At 42.6% G+C, this 25,897-nt stretch overlaps 2 protein-coding genes across 2 annotated transcripts in view; one reads left to right on the forward strand and one right to left on the reverse strand.

Moving 5' to 3' along the window:
* LOC131382912 (collagen alpha-1(XXV) chain-like) overlaps positions 1-25,381 on the forward strand; it is a 32,981-nt gene extending 7,600 nt beyond the window's left edge. The window contains exons 2-4 of the mRNA XM_058435713.1: positions 23,202-23,554; positions 24,623-24,692; positions 25,320-25,381. Coding sequence (XP_058291696.1) covers positions 23,258-23,554; positions 24,623-24,692; positions 25,320-25,381 — 429 coding nt within the window. The 5' untranslated portion in view covers positions 23,202-23,257. The remainder of the gene's footprint in view (positions 1-23,201; positions 23,555-24,622; positions 24,693-25,319) is intronic.
* LOC131382109 (putative uncharacterized protein COL25A1-DT) lies at positions 9,667-10,056 on the reverse strand. Its single transcript, XM_058432300.1, has one exon. It carries the CDS (start codon positions 10,054-10,056, stop codon positions 9,667-9,669), a length of 390 nt encoding a protein of 129 aa, XP_058288283.1.
* Positions 25,382-25,897: the final 516 nt, after the last annotated feature.

Here is a 25,897-nt window from a genome sequence, read left to right on the forward strand (position 1 = left end):
GGTTGTTGAATTTTGTCAAAGGCCTTTTCTGCATCTATTGAGATAATCATGTGGTTTTTGTCTTTGGTTCTGTTTATATGCTGGATTACATTTATTGATTTGCATATGTTGAACCAGCCTTGCATCCCAGGGATGAAGCCCACTTGATCATGGTGGATAAGCTTTTTGATGTGCTGCTGGATTCGGTTTGCCAGTATTTTATTGAGGATTTTTGCATCAATGTTCATCAAGGATATTGGTCTGAAATTCTCTTTTTTGGTTATGTCTCTGCCAGGTTTTGGTATCAGGATGATGCTGGCTTCATAAAATGTGTTAGGGAGGATTCCCTCTTTTTCTATCGATTGGAATAGTTTCAGAAGGAATGGTACCAGTTCCTCGTTGTACCTCTGGTAGAATTCCGCTGTGAATCCATCCGGTCCTGGACTCTTTTTGGTTGGTAAGCTATTGATTATTGCCAAAATTTCAGAACCTGTTATTGGTCTATTCAGAGATTTGACTTCTTCCTGATTTAGTCTTGGGAGGGTGTATTTGTCGAGGAATTTATCCATTTCTTCTAGATTTTCTAGTTTATTTGCATAGAGGTGTTTGTAGTATTCTCTGATTGTAGATTGTATTTCTGTGGGATCGGTGGTGATATCCCCTTTTTCATTTTTTATTGCATCTATTTGATTCTTCTCTCTTTTCTTCTTTATTAGTCTTGCTAGCGGTCTATCAATTTTGTTGATCTTCTCAAAAAACCAGCTCCTGGATTCATTAATTTTTTGAAGCGTTTTTTGTGTCTCTATTTCCTTCAGTTCTGCTCTGATTTTAGTTATTTCTAGCCTTCTGCTAGCTTTTGAATGTGTTTGCTCTTGCTTTTCTAGTTCTTTTAATTGTGATGTTAGGGTGTCAATTTGGGATCTTTCCTGTTTTCTCTTGTGGGCATTTAGTGCTATAAATTTCCCTCTACACACTGCTTTGAATGTGTCCCAGAGATTCTGGTAGGTTGTGTCTTTGTTCTCGTTGGTTTCAAAGAACATCTTTATTTCTGCCTTCATTTCATTATGTACCCAATAGTCATTCAGGAGCAGGTTGTTGAGTTTCCATGTAGTTGAGCGGTTTTGAGTGAGTTTCTTAATCCTGAGTTCTAGTTTGATTGCACTGTGGTCTGAGAGACAGTTTGTTATAATTTCTGTTCTTTTACATTTGCTGAGGAGAGCTTTACTTCCAACTATGTGGTCAATTTTGGAATAGGTGTGGTGTGGTGCTGAAAAAAATGTATATTCTGTTGATTTGGGGTGGAGAGTTCTGTAGATGTCTATTAGGTCCACTTTGTTTAGAGCTGAGTTCAATTCCTGGATATCCTTGTTAACTTTCTGTCTAGATGATCTGTCTAATGTTGACAGTGGGGTGTTAAAATCTCCCATTATTATTGTGTGGGAGTTTAAGTCCCTTTGTAGGTCACTCAGGACTTGCTTTATGAATCTGGGTGCTCCTGTGTTGGGTGCATATATATTTAGGATAATTAGCTCTTTTTGTTGAATTGATCCCTTTACCATTATGTAATGGCCTTCTTTGTCTCTTTTGATCTTTGTTGGTTTAAAGTCTATTTTGTCAGAGACTAGGATTGCAACCCCTGCCTTTTTTTGTTTTCCATTTGCTTGATAGATCTTCCTCCATCCCTTTATTTTGAGTCTATGTGTGTCTCTGCACGTGAGATGGGTTTCCTGAATACAGCACACTGATGGGTCCTGACTCCTTATCCAGTTTGCCAGTCTGTGTCTTTTAATTGGAGCATTTAGCCCATTTACATTTAACGTTAATATTGTTATGTGTGAATCTGATCCTGTCATTATGATGTTAGTTGGTTATTTTGCTCATTAGTTGATGCAGTTTCTTCCTAGCCTCGATGGTCTTTACAATTTGGCATGTTTTTGCAGTGGCTGGTACCGATTGTTCCTTTCCATGTTTAGTGCTTCCTTCAGGAGCTCTTTTAGGGCAGGCCTAGTGGTGACAAAATCACTCAGCGTTTGCTTGTCTGTTAAGTATTTTATTTCTCCTTCACTTATGAAGCTTAGTTTGGCTGCATAGGAAATTCTGGGTTGAAAATTCTTTTCTTTAAGAATGTTGAATATCGGCCCCCACTCTCTTCTGGCTTGTAGAGTTTCTGCCGAGAGATCAGCTGTTAGCCTGATGGGCTTCCCTTTGTGGGTAACCCGACCTTTCTCTTTGGCTGCCCTTAACATTTTTTCCTTCATTTCAACTTTGGTGAATCTGACAATTATGTGTCTTGGAGTTGCTCTTCTCGAGGAGTATCTTTGTGGCGTTCTCTGTATTTCCTGAATCTGAATGTTGGCCTGCCTTGCTAGATTGGGGAAGTTCTCCTGGATAATATCTTGCAGAGTGTTTTCCAACTTGGTTCCATTCTCCCCGTCATTTTCAGGTACACCAATCAGACGTAGGTTTGGTCGTTTCACGTAGTCCCAAATTTCTTGGAGGCTTTGTTCATTTCTTTTTATTCTTTTTTCTCTATACTTCCCTTCTCGCTTCATTTCATTCATTTCATCTTCCATCTGCGATACCCTTTCTTCCAGTTGATCGCATCTGCTACTGAGGCTTCTGCAATCTTCACGTAGTTCTCGAAACTTGGCTTTCAGCTCCTCCATCTCCTTTAAGCCCTTCTCTCCATTGGTTATTCTAGTTATCCATTCTTCTAATTTTTTTTCAAAGTTTTTAACTTCTTTGCTATTGTTTTGAATTTCCTCCCGTAGCTCAGAGTAGTTTGATCGTCTGAAGCCTTCTTCTCTCAACTCGTCAAAGTTATCCTCCATCCAGCTTTGTTCCATTGCTGGTGAGGAACTGCGTTCCTTTGGAGGAGGAGAGGTGCTCTGCTTTTTAGAGTTTCCAGTTTTTCTGCTCTGTTTTTTCCCCATCTTTGCGGTTTTATCTACTTTTGGGCTTTGATGATGGTGATGTACAGATGGGTTTTTGGTGTGCATGTCCTTTCTGTTTGTTAGTTTTCCTTCTACCAGACAGGACCCTCAGCTGCAGGTCTGTTGGAGTTTACTAGAGGTCCACTCCAGACCCTGTTTGGCTGGGTGTCAGCAGCGGTGGCTGCAGAACAGCAGATTATTGTGAGACCACCAATTCAGCTGTCTGATAGTTCCTCTGGAAGTTTTGTCTCAGAGGAGTACCTGGCCCAGTGAGGTGTCAGTCTTTCCCTTCTGGGGGGGTGCCTCCCAGTTAGGCTGCTCAGGGGTGAGGGACCCACTTTAGGAGGCAGTCTGTCCGTTCTCAGATCTCCAGCTGCGTGCTGGGAGAACCACTACTCTCTTCAAAGCTGTCAGTCAGACAGGGACGTTTAAGTCTCTGGAGATTCCTGCTGACTTTTTGTTTGTCTGTGCCCTGCCCCCAGAGGTGGAGCCTACAGAGGCAGACAGGCCTCCTTGAGCTGTGGTGGGCTCCTCCCAGTTCGAGCTTCCTGGCTGCTTTGTTTACCTAAGCAAGCCTGGGTAATGGCGGGCGCCCCTCCCCCAGCCTCGCTGCCGCCTTGCAGCTTGATCTCAGACTGCTGTGCTAGCAATCAGCGAGACTCCGTGGGCATAGGACCCTCCAAGCCAGGTGCAGGATACAATCTCCTAGTGTGCCGTTTTCCAGGCCCGTTGGGAAAGTGCAGTATGAGGGTGGGACTGACCCGATTTTCCAGGTGCCGTCTGTTACCCCTTTCTTTGACTAGGAAAGGGAACTCCCTGACCCCTTGCGCTTCCCAAGTGAGGCAGTGCCTCGCCCTGCTTCGGCTCGCGCACAGTGCACTTCACCGACTGTCCTGCACCCACTGTTTGGCACTCCCTAGTGAGATGAAACCGGTACCTGAAGCAGAAATGCAGAAATCACCAGTCTTCTGTGTCGCTCGGGCTGGGAGCTGGAGACCGGAGCTGTTCCTATTCGGCCATCTTGGCTCCCCCCACTAAATTTGTTATTGTTTATCTCTTTAGCCATTGTGGTAAGTGAACAGTGGTATCATATGGTGTTTCAATGTGCATTTTTTTCTTATTACTTATAGGATTGAGCACATTTAAGAATGTTTATTGTCCAAACAACCCCATTAAAAAGTGGGCAAAGGACATGAACAGGCACTTTTCAAAAGAAGACATATATGTGACCAACAATCAAATGAAAAAAATCTCAACATCACTGATCATTAGAGAAATGCAAATCAAAACCACAGTGAGATACCATCTCACACCAGTCAGAATGGCTATTATTAAAAAGTCAAAAAATAACAGATGCTGATGTTGCAGCTTCTTTACTCCCATAGTTCAGCAAGCAGGAGGGAGTGACGCCCAGTGGCTTCTTCATTCCTGTAGTTCAGTGAGGAGGAGGGAGTGTTACAGCTCTTTCACTCCCGCAGTTTGGCAAGTTCCAGGTTCTTGTCTCATGACCAAGTGGAATGAGGGACACAGACACTGGAGAGTGAATAAGACAGAGTAGAATTTTATTGAGTGACAGAAAAAAAGCTCTCAGCAGCAAAGAGAAACTGAAAGTGGGTTGCCATCTGTGAGGCTGAGTACAGGGTTTTTATGGGGTTAGAATGGGGGAATATGTGCTTATTGCTTATGGATGGGCTAGGAAAAGGCACCATTCGATTTGTTAAAAGGCATCGTTCAGAAAGAACTCATCGAGAGAGAGTGGGTAAGATGGGGATGGAAGTTCTCACTCAGGTCCATGGATTCTATCCAAAACTGGTAGCTTGGTTTTTAGGCGTTAGACTGTCCTTGGCTTGAAGGTCAAGTTTCACCAGGGACCTGTCTCTGTCTGCCCAGGAATTTGTCTGTCTCCTGTCCCTATCAATTCCCCCTCTGAAGAGGTATATCTAGCTGCCATTAGGATAGGGATAATGACTACTCTACCTGCTTCATGCTGACAGGGGGTATTGTTTTGGGAAATGGCAGTCAGATCCCTCTCAGAGGCCTATTTAAGGGTCCCTGGTAAAAAGGAGGCTATCATTCAAGGCTCCGTTTGCATGACCATTTATCATTCGATGACCTCTAGGTGAGAAGAAACGAATTTTACAAGGAGGTTAAGTATTCATGGACCAATTATGAGATTATAAAAAGAGGAGCTAAAAAGGAAAAATCCATGCCAGTGTGAGAGATAACAGAAATGAGAAGTAAAATAGGCTAGTCATTCTGAAAACAATGTTGTGACCAGAACTGTTTCATCCTTGTGAAATACATAAAATCTTGTATAGGGGAGGGCAGTTACATTTTAGAAGAGATAGCAGTTTAGGAGAGTAGATAATCTAATGGGTATTCAGAATTAAGGGGTCCTTGGCAAATATGCTTTGTGGTGAGGAACAGAACAAAGGCAAGAACAGCAAGTATAAGCAAGACTATAAAGAGGATATCCATGGAAAGTTAATTATTGACACAATCTTTTTTTTTCTTTTTTTTTTTTTTGAGATGGAGTCTCACTGTCGCCCAGGCTGGAGTGCAGTGGCACGATCTTGGCTAACTGCAGGCTCCGCCCCCCGGGGTTCATGCCATTCTCCTGCCTCAGCCTCCCGAGTAGCTGGGACTACAGGCACCTGCCACCTCGCCCGGCTAATTTTTTGTATTTTTAGTAGAGATGGGGTTTCACTGTGTTAGCCAGGATGGTCTCGAACTCCTGACCTCGTGATCCACTCGCCTCAGCCTCCCAAAGTGCTGAGATTACAGGCGTGAGCCGCCACACCTGGCCGACACTTAATCTTTTATGATCGTCAGCTTGAGGTCTCTCTTCACATTGGTACTTCGGGTGGTCTTCTCGGTCAACAGAAGTAATTCTGTCAGTTCCCCAGGCCTTTACTTGAGTATATGAATCCAAGAATCTATTCTAGTGACCTTTACTGCTGAAAGAATAGAAAGAACTGCTGTCTAAATTCCCTCCCAATCCAGGGAGGGAGGGAGGGAGAAAGAGAAGGAAGAGCCTTTACCAGTACTAGGTCCCCTGGGTTGAATAAAGGTGGCCCCCTAGTTCACGGGATTGGGCCTCCAATAGTTGTTTCAGTTCCTGTTGGAAATGGGCCAAAGAAGTTACATGTTTAATCAAATAAGAGGTTTCTTGGTCTAGCAAGTAATCATTGGTGAGAAAAGGCTGTCCATACATCATTTTGAAGGTATTTCAAAGGGGTGTTTCTAACACATAGTAGGGCCATAGGAAGAAGAGTAATCCAGGGGAGATGTGTCTCCCGAGACAGTTTTCTGAGGTGCCTTTTGATAATATGATTTGTCTTTTCTACCTTTCCTGAGGATTGTGGTCTCCAAGCATGATGAAGATGGTATTGTATGCCTAGTGCCTTTGAGACCCCCTGGGTGATAACTGCCTTGAATGAAGGGCCATTATCACTCTGGAGGTACTTAGGGCATCCAAAGTGAGGAACTGTCTCATTAATTAGTACTTTTATTACCTCATTGGCTTTCTCTGTTCAACATGGAAATGCTTCTACCCAGTTAGTGAAGGTATCTACCCAAACCAGGAGGTACTGGATGCCCCTTATCTTTGGCATATGTTTGAAATCTATATGCTAGCCTTTTCCTGGGTGGCCTCCCATTCTTTGGGTTCTTGCAGGGAGAGGCCATCAATTGAGGGGATTATTTTTAAGGCAAGTCTCACAAGCATTAGTGAGCTGTTTGGTCATTTTTAGCAGATTTTTACCTGAGAACAACCTTTGGGTCAATTAATAGGTTTTATCCTTTCCCAGGTGGAAGGCTTGGTGAAGAATTTTAAGAACTCTCCATTGGCTGGAAGCTGGTAGATGAAGTTTGCCATCCTCTTATTATAGACACTCTAAAGGCTAAAGGGTGTATCCCCAAGAGGTGGCCCATTCTGTTTCTGCAGGAGAATATTGAGGTTTTTATTTCTGTTATGGAGCCCTCCTAGATCAGAGGGGCTTCAAGTGGATCAGAAATCTGGGGCCCTCTCATTGCTGATTTACCTGCTTGGTCTGCCAATTTATTTCCCTCAGCTCTTTCATCCATCCCCTATGGTGGCCTTTACAATGTGTTACTGCCACTTCCCATGGAAGGAAAACTGAGGATAATAGTCTATTAATTTATTGATAGTATTTAATGGCAAACCCATTAGCTGTGAGAAAGTCTCTCTTTCCAGATAGTGAGATGAGCATGAAGGACTAGGAAAGCATGCTTATAATCAGTATAAATGCCAACTTCTTTCCTTCTGCTTGATTCAAGCACTCTCAAGCTCAGCTGTTGAGAAATTGTGCCCGAAGAGAGATGCACTCTCAACAGTGTCATTCAAGGTGACTACTGCATACCCTGCTTCATGGATCCCTTGTTCTACAAAAGAACTTCCATCCATAAAGAGAGTCCAGTCTGGGTTCTCTAAGGAGATTTCCTTGAGGTCCTCTCTGGCTGCACAGGTTTGCACTGCTATCTGTTTGCAGTCATGTTCAGTCTCCTCAGGTTCCTCTGGGAGGAAGGTGGCTGGGTTTAGACAGGGACAGGTTCTTTTTTTTTTTTTGACGGAGTCTCGCTCTGTCGCCCAGGCTGGAGTGCGGTGGCGTGGTCTTGGCTCACTGCAAGCTCTGCCTCCCGGGTTCACGCCATTCTCCTGCCTCAGCCTCCCAAGTCGCTGGGACTACAGGCGCCCACCACCATGCCTGGCTAATTTTTTGTATTTTTAGTAGAGACACGGTTTCACTGTGTTAGCCAAGACAGGTTCTTTTTTTTTTTCTTTGAGACGGAGTCTTGCTCTCTCTCCCAGTCTGGAATGCAGTGGCACGATCTTGGCTCACTGCAAGCTCCGCCTCCTGGGTTTAAGCCATTCTCCTGCCTCAGCCTCCCGAGTAGCTGGGACTACAGGCGCCTGCCACCACGCCCAGCTAATTTTTTTGTATTTTTAGTAGAGACGGGGTTTCACCGTGTTATCCAGGATGGTCTGTCTCCTGACCTTGTGATCTGCCCGCCTTAGCCTCCCAAAGTGCTGGGATTACAGGCGTGAGCCACCGCGCCCAGCCCCAAGACAGACTCTTAACTGAACTGTAGATCCCTCTAATAGTAGAGCCTGATATTTGAGGAGGCAGTTGTCTGTTAGACAACTTCTAAGGAGGAGTTAGAGGAGTCCTGCCATATTATGTTGTTATTCTCCACGGTTAACTTAGTAGCCTCTGGCACTAACAAAGCTACCACTACCACCACGTGGAGTTAGGCTGGCCATCCTTTAGCTACCAAATCAAGCTCCTTGCTTAGGTAGCCTACAGGTTGCTGGGCTGGACCTCAGGCCTGGGTTAGAACTCTCAAGGCCATTCCCTTCCTTTTTGATACATAAAGATTGAACAACTTCCCTATGGAAAGACTAAGGGCTGGTGCCCTAAGCAAGGCTTATTTCATTTGGTCAAAGGCCCTTCTGGCCTCTGGTTCCCAAATTCGGGAGTGATCCTGGCTGCCTGAGTTTATTAGGTGATACAAGGGATGAGCTATCTCATTGTACCCAGGTATTCATAATCTGCAGAATCCTGTCATGCCCGAGAATCCCCTCAGTTGTTTGAGGGTTTGGGGGAAGGGAAAGGAGGAGACAGGCTTAATCCTTTCTTCACCCAGTGCCCTGGTCCCTCTGACAAGACTAGACCTAAGCACTTCACCGAAGTCTGACAGAGCTGAGCCTTAGATTTTGAGACCTCATATCCTCTGTTAGCTAGAAAATTAAGAAGAGGCTTAGTGTCTTCCTGAGAGATTTCCTTAGTTGGGGCACAAAGGAGAATGTCATCTACATTTTGTAAAACTTTAACCCGAGGATGAAGGGACCCAGAGAGATCTTTTGAGAATGCCTGTCCAAACAGGTGAGGACTATCCCAGAATCCTTGGAGTAGCACCATCCAGGTTAACTGGGTGGTCTAGTTGGAGAGACCCTTGAATGCAAACAAATTATTGGGAGTCAGGATGTAGCAGTTTGCAAAAGAATGTGTCCTTTAGGTCCAGGACTGTGAACCATTTAGTTCCCTCAGGTACTTGAGTTACGAAGGTATAGGGATTGGGAACACTGGATGAATTGGAACCACAGCCTCATTAATGAGGCAGAAGTCCTGGATCAGTTTCCAATCCCCATTGTGTTTCTGTACTCCCCATATTGGGGCACTACAAGGGCTGTTGCAGGGTTTGAGGAGGCCCTGCATCCTCAAGTTATCAATGATGGCTTCTAGCCCTTTCCTAGCTTCTAGTGTTAGGGGATATTTTCTCTGGTTAGGGAAGGAGGTGGGATCCTTAAGGTGGATCCAGATCAGTATGGTGGTTGTGGCTCAGCCAATTTTCCCTTGAGTTGCCCAAATTTCTGGATTGATATCAGTCTCCACCAGGTGGAGGCAAGGAGTGTGTCCTGGAGCCATAAGGATGGTGGTTCACATATGAACTAAAATATCCCTTCGTCGCAGAGGAGTTGGGCTTTCAGGCATGATTAAAAAGACATGAGTAAACACGAGGTCTCCCCAACTACAACTAAAGGGTTGGGAAAAATATCAGGTTAAAAGCTTTCCTGAGACACCCCTCATGGTCATGCTAAGGGAGGAAGGGAGGCCTGGATTGGAGAGGAGAATAGAAATGGCTGCTCTGGTATCCAGGAGGAAGTTCACCTTCCTCCCTTCGACCTCCAGAATCATTCAGGGCTCCTGGATGGTAATGGCCGTCTCAGCTGTCAGAGCCAGGAGCCCTGGGGCCCATCAATCCTGTTAGACACTTGTGAGACTGGCTTTGGACCTGGTGACCTGCATCTCTGGGGACAGTCCACCTTCCAGTGGTCCCCACCACAGATTGGACAGGGTCGAGGTGGCTTCCTCATGCTGCCTGGGCAGTCCTTTTTAACATTCTCTGGGTTGCCACATTTGTTGCAGTTAACAGGTGCATCTTTGGGATTCTGGGGTTTGTAAGCCTGCAGGGTGGCCAATAGATTTTTCTGTCTTTTTCTTGCATCTCCTCTCCCTTTCTTGGCACTGTATGAGATACAAAGCTCATCTACAAACTTCTCTGCTGCTTGCAGGGCTGACTGCTTCTCAGTGGTAGTCAAGGTTTGATTCAAAAGTAACATAATATCCTTCCAGGAGAGTTCAAATACTTGGTTTAAATTCTGGAAAGCCTCTATATACCCATCAGGGTCATCTGAAAACTTACCAAGATCCCCCTTAATTTGTCTTAAGTCCTGTAGAAAAAAGACATGAGTAAACACATCTAGACCTTAATGGGGCCATATTCACAAGGCATCTCTTGTAGGGGCATGAGTGAGGCTGGGACCTGCCTGAAACGAGGATTCCTAGGACAGGACAAGCTTGAGAGAGAACCTGGATAGGGAGGACATGATGGACCAGGAGTAGGATTGGAGGGGTCTGATCCCCCTGCTGGAGGCACCTCTGGGGTTTACTTCCCTGGGACTGTCCTTTGCAGCCTCTCCTAAGATGACTGCTAGGCAGGCTGGATCTATCCTACAATATCAGCGAAGGTCCAGATTATCCTGCAAGGCAAAGAAAACCTGCATGTATGAGACCTCAGACCATTTGCCTACATGTTTACAGAAACGGTCCAGCTGCAGGATAGCATTAAAGTTGATACTTCCCTCCAGAGGCCAGGCTTCTCCATCCTGCTGCTTATAACCTGGCCAAGCCCTTGTGCAAAGGAATATACAACATTTTCTCTTCAGAATCTGCAAGTCAAAGGATTCCCAGTGATTCAGAATGCACTCTAGAGGAGTGCAGGCTGAAAATAGTTTGTTACCCATCTGAAAAGAGAGAGAGGAGAAAAGGTATCCTTCAGACTCTCCTCTATCCTCTTGAATTCAAGTCATCCCCTGAATCTCAATACCTAGTACTAGTGCCATGGAAGGGCTCGTGGCTTTTACATCGTGGATGTGAACATGACCTCCACCCATGAAGTGGGAAGGCCTAATTGGCAGGGATAGTCATTCTTACCTGTGCTGTGCCCCAGCCTTTTGCTGTTGACTGCCCTTGGTCTCTCAAATCTAGTTTTCTTTATAGGGCTCCAAATCGAAGCTTGGAAAATACAATGGAGTAATACTAAGACGAAGGTGTGGAACCAGATCCTCCTCAAACAAAGGAAAGAAAGGAAATCCTGGGAATCGGGGACCTGGCCTAATAAGATGCCTCCCGAAAGGAAAACATTAATCCCTTGCATAGAAAAGCTCCTTGTATTCTCAGGATTATGTTGACTCCTGACAGGGTGGGAAAAAACAACTTAAATGCAGAGGAGGGAAGGTGCCTGGGGGAAATAGCCTCTTGTTCTGTGGTAATGAGTTTCTTCAACAGGGGAAAGAAAACTCTCTTAATTGTTACATTCCTCTATTTCTAAGAATAGACAGAAGCAACATTGCTCTGGATTACACTCCTGATGACTAAGCCAAATCCTCATTCTATCCAGTAATAGTATCTCTTTTGGTTGCAAAAACACCCATAACATTGTCTATAAAGAGGGAATAGCAGTCAGGACACTCTTGAAAGAAAGAAAATTAGATAGGAAGGACTGAAAGCCTTGGCCTGGCACCTGAATGGGCTGTGGGGGATTGGAGCTGGTCCAGGAGCCTTCAGGTAACGCCAAGGTGTGCCTTGGCCAGATACCTTCAGTTGTTCAGGAACTTATTCCAATCTCATGTAATGGCTAGACTTCCATGAAAGGAAACTGGATTGGAACAAGGCCAACATTCCCAACACCTGAGGATGAAGGGGGACTGACAATGTCCTCCCCAGCAAGCCTGTCCTCTGAGTCTTGTAGACTGGCAGTTGGTCTATTCACCCTTAACTGTCTGACAGAGACTTGGTGTTTTATCTGTTTTCAAAAAAAATGTGAGGATGAGAATCCTCAGAAATGAAAGTAAAGGGTCACAGGTCTGCTCTTACTCACCCTTCTGAAGACCTGGAAGAGCCTCCAGAAATGTTGCAGCTTCTTTACTCCCATAGTTTGGTGAGTGAGAGGGAGTGGCTCCCAGTGGCTTCTTCACTCCTGTAGTTCAGCGAGAGGGAGAGAGTGGCACCAAGCAACTTCTTTACTTCTGTAGTTCAGCGAGTGGGAGGGAGTGTTACTGCTCTTTCACTCCTGCAGTTTGACGAGTTTTGAGTTCTTGTCTCATGACCAAAAGGAGTGAGGTACATGGACACTGAAGAGTGAGTAAGGCAGAGTCGAATTTTATTGAGTGACAGAAAGAAAGCTCTCAGGAGCAAGAGGGGACCCAAAAGTAGATTGTCATCAGTGAGGCTGAGTCCAGGGTTTTTATGGGCTTAGAATAGGGGAATGTGTGCTGATTGGTTTATGGGTGGGCTTGGAAAAGACACCATTCAATTGGTTAAAAGACATCATTCAGAAAGAACCTATTGAGAGAGAGAGTGGATAAGGTGGGGATGGAAGTTCTCACTCAGATCTGTGGCTTCTATACTGAATGAGTAGCTCAGTTTTCAGGCTTTAGACTATCTTTGGCTTGAAGATTGAGTTTCACCAAGGACCCATCCTGTCTGCCTAGAAATTTGTCTATCTCCTGTGGCTATCACAGCCAAGGTTGTGGAGAAAAAGGAACATTAATACACTATTGTTGGGAGTGTAAATTAGTTCAACCATTGTGGGAGACAGTGTGGTGATTCCTCAAACACCTAAAGACAGAAATACCATTTGACCAAGTAATCCCATTACTGGGTATGTAGCTACAGAAATACAAATTGTTCTATTATAAAAGACATTCATGTGTATGTTAATTGCAGCACTATTCACAATAGCAAAGACATGGAATCAACTTAAATGCCCATCAATGATAGACTGGATAAAGAAAACACGATACAAATACACCATGGAATACTATTCAGCCACAAAAAGGAATGAGATCATGTCCTTCGCAGGGACATGGATGGAGCTGGATGCCTAACCTTAGTAAACCAATAGGAGAACAAAAAATCAAATGCTGCCTGTTCTCACTCATAACTGGGAGCTAAATGATGAGAGTATAGGACACATAGCGGGGAACAACACACATTGAGGCCTACTAGAGGGTGCAAGGTGGGATGAAGGAAAGGATTTGGAAAAATACTAATGGATATTAGGCTTAATAGCTGGGTGATGAAATAATCTTTACAACAAACTCCTGTGACATAGTTTACCTATGTAATAAACCTGCACATGTACCCCTGAACTTAAAAGTTAAAAATGTTTATTGGCTGTTTTTTATTTTTCATTTGTGAAGGTGCTTATTTAAGCTTCTGCTAATTTTTTTTTATTAAGTTGTCTGGTGCTTTTTCGCACTGATTTGCAAGAATTCTTATACATTCTAGATAATAGTCTTTTTTCATTTCTATATTTTGCAAATATCTTTTCTCATTCTGTGTCTTGTATTTCAATCATTTTAAGTTTTTTTAATAAACAGAAGATCTTGATTTAATATATTGCAATTTATCAATCATTTCCTCTGTGGCTAGCTCTTTATGTATATTATTTAGAAAACCTTGCCTCAATCCAAGGTCATGATTACATTCTCCTTCATTATCTTTTAAATGCTTTATGCAAGGGATCTTCAAAAAGTTCATGGAAAAATGGAATTAAAAGGTAAAAATAAAAAATATAAACTTTATTTCTCAAATTAAGCTCCATCAATTTCTAGACACTTTTGTCATCAATCATCCAGACCTTTCTTTAGTTCATTCCTAAAGAACTGAGGGTCTTGAGAATTTAACCATGTCAATGCAGTCTTTTTTAACGTTATTACCTAAAGAAAAATGAGTGTCCCTTAAAGATTTTTTAAAGATTAGGAAACAAAGAGAAGTCAGAAGGAGACAAATCAGCACTGTAGAAACTCTTCCCAATTTCCCCTTGTTAAGTGAGAAAAGAACAAATGGGAGAATTGCCATGGTGCAGAACTCTCTGGTAAAGCTTTCCTGGGCATCTTTCTGCTAAGGCTTTGGCTAAGTTTCTCAAAACATTCTCATAATAAGCAGATATTATAATTCTTTGGCCCTCCAGAAAGTCAACAAGAAAAATGCCTCAAGCATCCCCAAAAATTGTTGCCATGACCTTTGCTTTTGACTGGGCTGCTTTTGCTTTGACTGGACCACGTCCACCTCTTGGTAGCCATTGCTTTGATTGTGCTTTGTCTTCAGGAGCATACTGGTAAAGCCATGTTTCATCTCCTGTTATGGTTCTTCAAAGAAATGCTTCAGGATCTTGATCCCACTTGTTTAACATTTTCATTGAAAGCTTTGCTATTGTTGGCAGCTAATCTGGGTGCAATGGTTTTGGCACTCACTGAGTAGAAAGTTTTCTCAACTTTAATTTTACAATCAGATTGTGTAAGCCAAACCAATCGCAATGTCTATGATGTTGGCTATTGTCTCTGTTCTTAATTGTTGGTCCTTTTCAATTAGGGGATGAACACAATTTTTTTTCTCATGTCAATGAAAAGAGTCAAACTGTAAAATATATGAAGAGTTTTTTTCTGCACCAAATATGAGTGACTAATAGCCTGGGGCACAGTCCCAAGGAGTCCTAAGAACATGTCCCTGGGATGGTCAGCCTACAGCTTAGATTTACACACTTTAGGGAGACATAAGACATCAATCAATACATGTAAGATGTACATTGGTTTGGTCTGAAAGGTGGGACAACTCAAAGCAGGGGCTTCCAGGTCATAGGTGAATTCAATTATTTTCTGACTGCCAATTGGTTGAAAGAGTTAAATTACTGTCTAAAGACCTAGAATCAATAGAAAGGAATGTCTGGGCTAAGATAAGGGGTTGTGATGACCAAGGTTTCCATTATGCAGATGAAACCTCCAGGCAGTAGGCTTCAGAGAGAACAGGTTGCAAATCTTTCTTTCTAGACTCAAAAAAGTGCCAAACTCCCAGTTGATTCTCTCCTGGATCAGGAAAAATGCCTGAAAAGGGAAGGGGATTCTCTATACAAAATGTAGATTTTCCCCACAAGAGACAACTTTGCAGGGCTGTTTCAAGATATGGCAAAGAAACATATTTTGGGGTAAAATACTTTGGTTTCTAACAGGCCTTGCTATCTGTCATGCTGGTATCTTCTTGCTATAAAAAGACTGTTCTGTCAGTCTTACAGTCTCATTTTAATGTTAATGCTGGTCAGCTGTGCCTGAATTTTAATGGGAGAAAGGTATAATGAGACATGTCCAACCACCCATTCCCATGATAGCCTGAACTAGTGTTTCAGGTTTACCTTAGAATGCCCTTGGCTGAGAGGAGGGGTCCATGCAGCTGGATGGGGGGCTTAGAATTTTTGGTTTACACTCACAAATTGATGTATTTATGATGATAAATTGGAGCTTTATTTTCAAAACCATCTTGTCTCTTCTTAAAATGAGTTATCCATTTGCAAATTGCTGATTTCTTTGCGGACACTGTCTCCTTAAACTTTTTGTAGAACATCAATGATTTCACCATCCTTCCACCTAGCTTCACCATAAATTCCATAAATTTGGTATCTTTACTTGCTTCAATTTTAGGAGAACTCCTGTTGTTCTGATGGGGACTTTTTTCAAACTGATGTTTTATCCTTAATGCCTCAAACTAGACCCTATTAAGATATGGTCTAACAAATTAGTATGAGTTTATTTTGGTGCAAAACATTTTGAAATCCATGCATAGTTTTTTAATAACATGCATCTCCCATGAACTTTTTGAAGATCCCTCATGTTATCATCTTTTATATTTAGGTTTATAAATCATCTCCCTTTAATTTTTGTGAATTCTATGGAGAAAAATTTAATTTCATTTTTTCTGTGTGAATATATAGCAAAATGGATTGAAAAGTTCACCTTTTCCTTACCCCTCTGCAGTGTTATTTCATTCTCATTTTAAGTACCTATATATATGTGGGTCTTTATTCTACTTCTTTGGTTTAATTTCTATCTCTGAAGCAATACTAAACTGGGTTAATTACTATACCATTATAATATATTTTACTATCTGATAGAATCACATTCTCTTTTTTGTTCTTCTTTATAAAAAGTGTCTTAGTTAATCATTATCTCTAAGTGACATGAAATTGTTTTCTCTGTTTTTGAAATATACAAAATAAAAACTTGTTTATACGTATTCATAGCAGTTTTATTTATAGAGCAAAAAATGGAAACAATTTGAATATCCACCAAGTGAACAGATGAACAAGTCATGGTGTATTCTAACAGTGGAATATTATGTCATAATAAAAATGAACAAAATATAACACTATAGACAAATCTCAAAAACATGTTGAGCAAAAGAAGCCAGGCACGTAAGAATATCTATGGCTGGGCACAGTGGCTCATATCTGTAATGCCAAAAATTTGAGAAGCTGAGGTGGGAGGATCACTTGAGCCCAGGAGTTTAATACCAGCCTGGGCAACATAGTGAGACCCCCATCTCTAAAAAAAAAAAAAAAATTAGCTCGGCATGGTGTCACCTGCCTGTAGTTCTAACTACTACTCAGGAGGCTGAGGTGGGAGGATCACATGAGCTCAGGAGTTTAAGACTACGGTGAGCTATGATCATGCCGCTGCACTCCAGCCTGGGAGACAGAGTGAGACTCTGTCTGAAACAAAACAAAAACCCCCACAAAACCCCACCAAAAACAAATAACAAGAATATATACTGTATGCTTCTATTTACGTGAAGCTCTAAAACAGGCAAAACTAATCTAAAATGATATCAAATACATTAATGGTTGCCTGTTGTAGGGACTTTTCCAAATCATCCAGTAGCTGAAATGTTGCCCTGATGCTATTTTATACTTGTAAACTGAAATAGGACTAAAATCACGATTAGGATATACCGTTGCCCCATAGCATAATTGTATGCAGTGTTCTTGCCTTTCAGAGTCTATAGGTCAATAAACTGACACTTTTAAAGTAATAATAACAATAGCATCAACAAGAGGTAAATGTATATTGCACTTAATATCTACCAGGCATTGTAATGCCTTCACAAACCACTCCAGCAAAAGATCCTAATGTTTCAGTATTATCATTCTTGTTTTATATATGGCCCAGAAAAATGAGGCTCAGAAAAGTGAAGTAATTTACCCAATGTCCCACAGCTATTAAGTGGCAGAGCTGGATAATGAATGCAGGCAGACTGGCCTTGGGTTCTGTGTTCTTAATCATGCACTGACTCAATGATATGAACATGTTCAGTGTATGTAGCATTATAAGAAAAAGTTGATTTGGAAGTTCAATGAAAAGTTGCCTCTTGTTTGAGTTAGCAATATAATTGGTGACTTTTGGGGAAGAACCCATTAAGTGGGGCTATTAACTTGTTATTTAAGATTTGAGGAAAAAAAATACCTCCTCCTTCCAAATAAAACAAAACAAGAACAAACAACAAACATGAAACTGACTCTGCACAGAGGATTGATACTTTGGAGGGCTTGTATTATCCAGATTATTGCATTCATACAGTTGTAAGCCCCTTGCTTAACCAGGCTTGTATAAATAGGATCAGTTCCTTGATCTGTTTGAAAAAGAATTTTTCAGCCTGTCACTAAGAGCCAAATCCTTTTCTGCTCTTCTGCTCCTAAAGATATTTATAATTTGTTTATGATTTATTGAAATTTTCCTGGCTGTGGGAGAACTGCATCTTTTAAGTTTCAGCTCACTTAACTCTTTGCTGCCTACTTCATTCCCTTTATGAAACTTTGTCTTCTTAAAAGATGTTTCCATGAGCTCACATTCTCATCTGAAGAATATAAAATAACATGCTTAATACTGTACACAGTGTATTCTCTCATTTTCTTTATTAAGGTACTTAGTGGACGCAACAGGTGGTTGTGGGTATATAAAGATGGCCACGGACTGGGCGTGGTGGCTCATGCCTGTAATCCCAGCACTTCGGGAGGCTGAGGCGGGCGGATCGCCTGAGGTCAGGAGTTCGAGACCAGCCTGATCAACATGGAGAAACCCCGTCTCTACTAAAAATACAAAATTAGCTGGGCGTGGTGGTGCATGCCTTGTAATCCCAGCTACTCGGGAGGCTGAGGCAGGACAATTGCTTGAACCCGGGGGGCAGAGGTTGCGGTGAGCCAAGATCATGCCATTGCACTCCACCCTGGGCAACAAGAGTGAAACTCAGTGAAAAAAAAAAAAAAAAAAAAAGATGGCCACAAATCTCTTCATACACTTGCTTCTGCTTGTTAGCTTTGTTGGTGAACTTTGGTTAAAATTGTGGTTATAAAAACCTAAGCCTCAAAAACTAATGGTGCTAAAATATATTTTCTAATGAAACTAAAAATTTTTTTGCAATGTAGTTAATAGCTACAAAGAGCATACCATGATTATCTCAGCTGTTTACTTTGGGCAGATAATGTTTCTAAATACATATAAACCATCAGAAATTTTAATATATGTTAGTTTCTCACTTCTATGCTTTATCTCCTTTAAAGATTAGCCTCTTAGAGGTATATAGGAGTGGATTATGTCTTTTTCTTTTTTAAAAATCAACAATTTACCCACTTAAAAATCTCCTTTCTTCTGTCTCAATTTTCCCCCTTATCTTTTCTTGCTCTTTCTCCAGGTGCTTCCTTTCTTTCTTTAACTTCCTGATGTGCCTCTCTGTCATTAGTCTTTATTTCATTTTTTCTGGCATGGAGATGGGTAACAATAGTACTAGCAGGGCGCTGGGTGCAGTGGCTCATGCCTGTAATCCCAGCACTTTGGAAAGCCAAGGCAGGAGGCTCACTTGAGTCCAGGAGTTCGAGGCCAGCCTGGACAACACAGTGAGACCCCCATCTCTACAAAAAATAAAAAATTAGCCTGGTGATTACCTGTGGTCCCAGCTACCCAGGAGGCTGAGGTGGGAGCCCAGGTGGTCCAGGCTGGAGTGAGCCATGACCATGCCACTGGACTCTAGCTGGGCAACAGAGTGAGATGCACTCTCAAAATAAATAAATAAATAAATAAATAAATAAAACAGTAGCAATGCTGAGTCCTGGGTCAGGATCCTGGCTATGCTAGCATTAGTAGGGAGGAGAGATGAGAGTGACTGTACAGCTTGGATGATTTATTGTTTTTGAGTTGCATTAATGGGAGGAATCAAGGAAACAGAAATTATTTTATTCAGTTTAATATGCCTTCATAAAGGGCATCCTAATTTTACATGACATGAGAGAGGGCATATCTCTCTGATCCTTTCCCAGTGGGCCTGTCAATGAAATAGAAATGTATAAACATTTGACAGGGCTTTGTTACTACAGGGCCTGCTTGAGCTATAGGGCATTATGGTGGTTCCAATATCACTTAGGCTGTAGCAGATGAACATTGATTTCCTGTGATTGCGATGATATTGGTTTCCTTTGCTCTTATAACAAATTATCACAAATTAGTGGTTTAAAACAATACAAAGTTATTAATTATAGTTCTGATAGCCAGAGGTCCTAAAATCAAGGTGTTGGCAGGGCTCTGTTCTTTCTCTAGGCTCTAGGGGAGAACTTGTTCTTCATCTTTTGCAACTTCTGGAAGTTGCTTATATTCCTTGATTTGTGACTCCCTTCCATCTTCTATACCAGTATTCACATCACTCTTACCTCTGCTTTTGTTGTTACATTGACTCTTACTCTGAAACCCTGCCTCCCACTTAGAAGGGCCCTTGTGCTACACTGGGCCCACCCACATAACTGAAGAAAATCTCCCCACTTCCAGATCTTTAACTGAATCATATCTGCCAATCTGTTTCAGCATGCAAGGTAACACATTCACTGTTTTGGAGATTAGGACATGGTCATCTTTGGGTTTCCATTATTCTTCCCACTGCATACCTGTCCTATAGCCAGCTGTTTGCATTTTACTATTAATACTATTGATATTAGGCAAATTGGAGTCAGCTAGACTATAGCATTTTTAGTACTATTTTTACTTTTTTGGAAGCCTCCACATGGGAACCAAAATAACTATGCTTTGATGAATCTACAGAACAGCATGCGTTCAAACCCTCAGAGCTTTGTTGATCCACACGTTCTCTGTGCTTGATGCAGAGAATCTACCAGGTTTTGAAATCTTAGCGCTAATGGCTGATACATTTCTGAGGTATTGTGCCCACCAAAGACATAAAGCAAATCTAATCCTCTGGATAAAGATCTCAAAGCCACAAAATTCCAACTCTATCTCTCTACTAAGATCTAATAGTGCTGAAGGCTTGCCAGAGTTGTTAATGTACCTTCTCATGGCCAATTTACACAAAGCATGCTATAAGAACATTGCATCATACAAATTAAATGTGTAACCTACTGTAGGTATCAGTCAAGACAGAAAATGGCTTTTCTACTGAAATTTTAAGAGTGGTATGTTGTCCAAAAGAAAAAGCTCTTTATTCTCATTGTCTCCATACTTCAGAGAAACTGATGTGGAGAGTTTGAGAGGAAGAATGAGCAATGAGGCTGGTGAGATGGTAGACAGGGGGCTTTGTTGTGGGGGTTGAAAGATGTAAGATCTTTGCCCTAAGGACAACCAGAAGTATTGAAGGACTCTAAATAGATGAGGAGAGAGGGGCAAGGGAGAAGTCAGGGCCGGCTACTGGGTATTTTGGCTTGGGGAGACTGGATGGATGGCAACTCCATTGGCTGAGATGGGAAACAGAGGAAGCAGACAGAGTTTGGAGGTAAGCTGCAGGTTACACTGGAAATGAGAGGGAGACATCCAAATGGAGATGATAAAGAGGCAACTGGCTATGTGGATCTGAGGTTCAGGAGAGAGGTTTGGGCTTTTGATATGAATTTATGACTCATCAGTGTAATGGGAACTCTACTGGAGAGAGCATACAGAGAAGAGAAGATGGAATAGACAGAGACCCAAGGAGCACCAACTTTCAGAGAAATGAAAGAGGAAAAGCCTGCAAAGGAGACTAAGGAATAGTTAGAGGTTACAGAAAGAGTTGGTACATTAAAATATTTGTACCCATTATTTGGGTCCTGTTATTGGAAACATGTTTAATCACAGTTAAATGTGACTTGAAATTTATCTCTTTATTTTAAAATTTATTCAAAAATTTTGTTTATATTTAAAAGAGGAACAGTAAATCCTCACATAGCAGGGTTATGAGGTTCATATACAAAAAGTATTTGAAAATATTTTGGAAAGTATTATACCAGTGGTTCTCAAACTTTAGTAGTATATATCAAAAATTGAAGGGCTTGTGAAAACACAGATTGCTGGGTGTTTTTTTTATTATTATTATTTCAGTAGTGGTAGTAGCAGTTTCTGATTCAGATCTGCGGTAGGAACCTAGAATTTTAATGTTGTCCAAGTTCTCAGGTGATGCTGATGTTATTGGTCTAGGACCATCCTTTGAGAACCACTGTGTAATACAAATGAATTATGGTTTTGACTTTATAGCAAAATTCATTGAGTTTTCCTCTAATGTTAGTCTCTTTCCTCCTCTAATGCTGTTATTTCCTTACCTTGCTTCATACCTAGCAATATCCGTTTACACATGTGAAAGACCAACTTAGTGAAGTATTTTGTTGATTGTTTACAATCGTAAGCAACGACTTCAGGTTAGCTTAATTAAGGAGAATAGAAAAAATATATGGTATTTTTTAATAGGGAGATAAGAAGGAACTCTTTGGAATAAGAGGTGGGATTTCTGTTTTCCCCAAAGTCAATTAGATGTCAAATGCTACTTGTTACCAACTTTCCAAAATCTCATTAGAGACCTTGTAATTTGATCCAGAGAGAACAGCATGAGAAGAGTCAGGTAAGAGGAAAAACTGACTTCATTCTTCATTCCTTTCCTAAATCCTGAGAAATGTGTATACCTCAACACTCCCTTTTCCAATCCCGCAAAACAGGGAATCAGGAAAACACATTAGCACCCTAGTACAGACTAGGAATACAGAGCTGGGAGGAGACTCAGTGCCGTCAAGACAAGGAAACTGGGGGAGGGGAAGGAAAACTTCCCCTCGTTGGACAATCTGCGGGCTGCAGTGGGAAGAGAAGGGAAGTGGGGAAATGTACCTCAGACGTCGGCCAGACACTTTGCTTCTGGGCATGTGGGAAAGTGAGGGAGGAGGGAAAAACGCTGCACCATGAGCGAGATAGCAAGAGCTCCTACGGCTGCTTTGAGTGAAGATCAGGAGAGATACAGCGTTCCGCTTCACATCTTCTTCCCGGAGGCCATTTCTCCATTTTTAAGTGGGATAAAAAGGGGGCGCTGGGCTGAGTCAATATAAGCCAAAGTTGCCGCCTCTTGCGCAGCCGACCCTGCTTCGGCCCCTGGCCCAGGCCGGAGAGGTGGCCTTCCGGGACGCTGAAGTTACTCAGCGCAGGGGGAGGGGTCGCCAGGCTCCTCTCCAATCACGGTGGCCGCTCCAGCTATTTGCATACATTATGCTAATAACAGACCTCCTGCCCCGCTCCCACCCAAGCTTCCCGCCCCCCTGAAGGGTTCCCTGGGCCGGCCCGCGTGCTGGGCCAAGGTGAATATATTATGATAATAAGGCGGGCTCCTGCTTTGGCTTCCGAAGGGGGGCGCGCAGCAGCGGGAGCTGCAGGCCGGACGACGGGCGCCGGGAGGGGGTCGGGGGAGGGACGTCGTGCTCGGAGCGCGCGCGCAGTCATACACTCACTCACTCACACGAGCATCCCGAAGGGTATTTAAGGCTCGAGCACGCAGGGCTGCGGAGATCCTTCGGGCAGCTGCGACTTCGGCTTCGCAACTAGCATTGGTTCCTTGGGTTTATTTCGTTTTCCTCTCTCTTCTCCCCCTTAGCCGCCCCTTTCGCGCTGCGCTGTAGCGTGCTCTCACAGCCTTTTTGCCTCGAACTGAATGCAGGTGGGAAACAGGTCGGCGTTCCGAAAGACACCGAGTAGGTAGAAATAAGGCAAACTCACAGAGGCGCAACAGGTCCGGTCCTCCGTGGCCAGGGCGAGCCGCGGCCCCGCGCGGCGCCTCGGCCGCTGTCCCTCGGACCGTGAGCGGCCGCTGTCGGGGACCTCGGAAGAGGTGTCGGTCCTCTGGGAGTCGGAAGAGCTGCCTGGGTGGGTTTCGTCTTGCTTTTTACCCCACCGCCACCCAGTCCCCGGACGGAGGGTGCTTTTCACTTCCAGCTGGGAGGAGAGAAGAAAGCGGGGATGGTGCACGCCTGCGGGTCTGGACGCTGAGCAAGGCAGGGGTCCATATCCGCTCGTGGGCTTGACTCCACCAACTAGTTGTGCAGCCACAGGGACTGAACTTTGGAGGAATCGACCTTTTTCTTTCCTTTTAGGATTATTTGAGGTGTAGAGGGTGGGAAGCGAAGCCGAGACGGCCGACCCCGCCACGATGCTGCTGAAGAAGCACGCAGGGAAAGGAGGGGGCCGGGAGCCCGGATCCGAGGACCCGAGCCCTGCCGAACAGCATTGTGCCCGGACCATGCCCCCGTGCGCCGTCATGGTGGCCCTCCTGTCAGTGGTGGCCGTGGTGTCTTGCCTGTACCTGGGTGTGAAAACCAACGACCTCCAGGCGAGGATCGTCGCTCTCGAATCCGCCAAAGGGGCCCCTTCCATTCATCTGCTGCCTGATACCCTGGATCACCTCAAGGCTATGGTGCAAGAGAAAGTGGAGCGACTTCTGGCTCAGGTGTGAGAGGCTGGGGTATTTTGCACGTGGGTAACATCTTGTACAAGCGTGAGTCTGTGTGCATGACTAGCCGCTACCCTTACTGTACGCATACTTGGTGTGGCTGTGTGTGCGCGCGCGTGTGCATGTGTTGGCCAAGGATCTATGCTCACTGTAGCATATATTTATATGTGCACATCCCTTGATGTCCCCATCCCTATCTCTAATCTTCCCTCACTCTCTTAATGTTTGCGTATTAAACACATAGGAAGGTCTAAAGGCGTTCGGAAAGGGCATTTTATCTCTTTTTAGTTGTCCTAAGTCAAACCCAATCGTGGAGAGAATATTTCTTGCAGAGATAGCATCTGATAAATCTTTTACATGTTATAAGATGGTTAGGGTCATAGATGTTATTAATATACAAAAAAGGTAATCACTCTTAAATGTAAAATAATCTCGTATATAATTTAAAATCAATAATTTCACACGTTGAATCTTTTCATATTAAAAGTTTAAACTTTTTTTTTTTAAAGTAGCTTTATTTTTGGTAAAGGATGCAGTGCCGGGGTATTTATGAATGCAGAGCCCTTGGAGCTGAGAGTTGAAAGGAATCTATGTTATGTTTAAGGGCACCTTTAGACTAGAGTAAGGGGGTTTTCTGGAACCTTACCCTAGCGGGGAGCCTATTTGGCAGTAGTTGCAGCCTCGCATGATAAAGAAAGCAGTTGACCTTCATGTATAAAATATTGGCTGTTATTGGTAAGCCGCAGCTTACCTAGTACTGCAACATTTTAGTGCTAGGTTTTTACATTGACTGCATATGCTTCAGCTGAGGGAGAGAGTGGTGGTAGGGAAGAATGTAGAAAGATGTTATACAAGTCCAGCAATCTTGATACCCTATCAGTGGTCATTTTCTTTTTTTAGGACTTAGGAATGGTTACTTTCTTGACTAGAGTCCAAGTACATATGTAAATGTTAGTTATGCAGGTTATGAAATGCCGGTAAATCAGGCGTATGGCCAGAGTCCCTAAAGACTCCATCCCGCTACAGTGCTACTAATGATTGTTAATAACTCTTCTTTTCCTACAGAAATCCTATGAACATATGGCTAAAATAAGAATCGCAAGAGAAGCACCTTCAGAATGTAACTGCCCAGCAGGTAAAATGGAACTTATTTAACAAGGTTTCCTCCAGAGCAGAGCATTTTAAAACAAAGGTCCTGTGTCTGTCAAGTCTACCTGTAATAATAGTAAAGAAAGAATGCAGACCTAACTTGCTTTAATAAAATCAGCATGTCTCATTCAAAAGGATGGCAAGTAAAGCCCCAAATATTATTTTAAGCAGCATACCAAGGCCTGTTATGGGAAAGCAAAGGAGATAGAGATAATCACCAAAGAAAATATAGGCAAGGTGATGTACAAAGACAAACTTCTTAGATTCACAGATTGAAAAATATTCTTCAATTAAATTGTCTTAATGTCTACAGTGAAAAGGACTGTAGAACTGTTAGATTCTGAATTCCTGGCTTGCTCATATTGTGTTGGTGTAGGGTTTTTTTTTGTTTTGGTTTATTCCCTTTGGCATATGATTATGTTAGTAAACCACCTTCACTTCCTTTCCTGCTGTTTCTATTCTGTTAAAAAGATTCCATCTCCTAACCTATAGCTAGAGATGATGACTGAAAGAAAATGAGTTCTTTATCTTGAGCTTCCCATTACAAACTCTTGCATTCTCAATGACTTTTGAAGAAGAGGCTCTTATATTTTTACCTTTTTTTCCTGTGTAGCTTCAGGGAACTATATTAAAGGCAGCATATTAGTAAAAGGACAGAGAAGAAGGACATCATGAATAAGACCCCCTGGGTAATCATTAAATCTTCCTTCATGGACCTTTGAGGGCTTGGTAGTCATCTTAGACCTAACAATTTAGAAGCCCTTGGAGTATGGCCATTGGAAACATCTAGTGGATTCAATTCATGTAAGTCATGAAAAACTCCCATGAGTTGAGATGTTTATTTCAGATAAGCATTGTTAATACACTTATGAGCATGATAATTTCTTTTATCATCACTCATGGAAAGTGAATCTCTTAAAATTTCTTTAGTATTAAGCAACATGATACTTAGGTGCTTATATATGAAAAGGCAAGTTCTTATATTTTTTCATATTCTGAAACGTTTTCCCCCTCATGATAACTTGTTTTGGCACAGCTACACAAGGCACCACATTTAGAAATTTTAAATGTCAACTCCAGGTTGTACATTATACAAATTTTACTATTTATATTCTGTTAAATTTTTGAACATAATAGAGCTATATTTTTAAAATGAAGCCCTTTTGATCAAGAAGACATATACGTTAGGTA

This window comes from Hylobates moloch, unplaced genomic scaffold (assembly GCF_009828535.3).
Source record: "Hylobates moloch isolate HMO894 unplaced genomic scaffold, HMol_V3 SCAFFOLD_2, whole genome shotgun sequence".
Lineage (NCBI taxonomy): Eukaryota > Metazoa > Chordata > Mammalia > Primates > Hylobatidae > Hylobates > Hylobates moloch.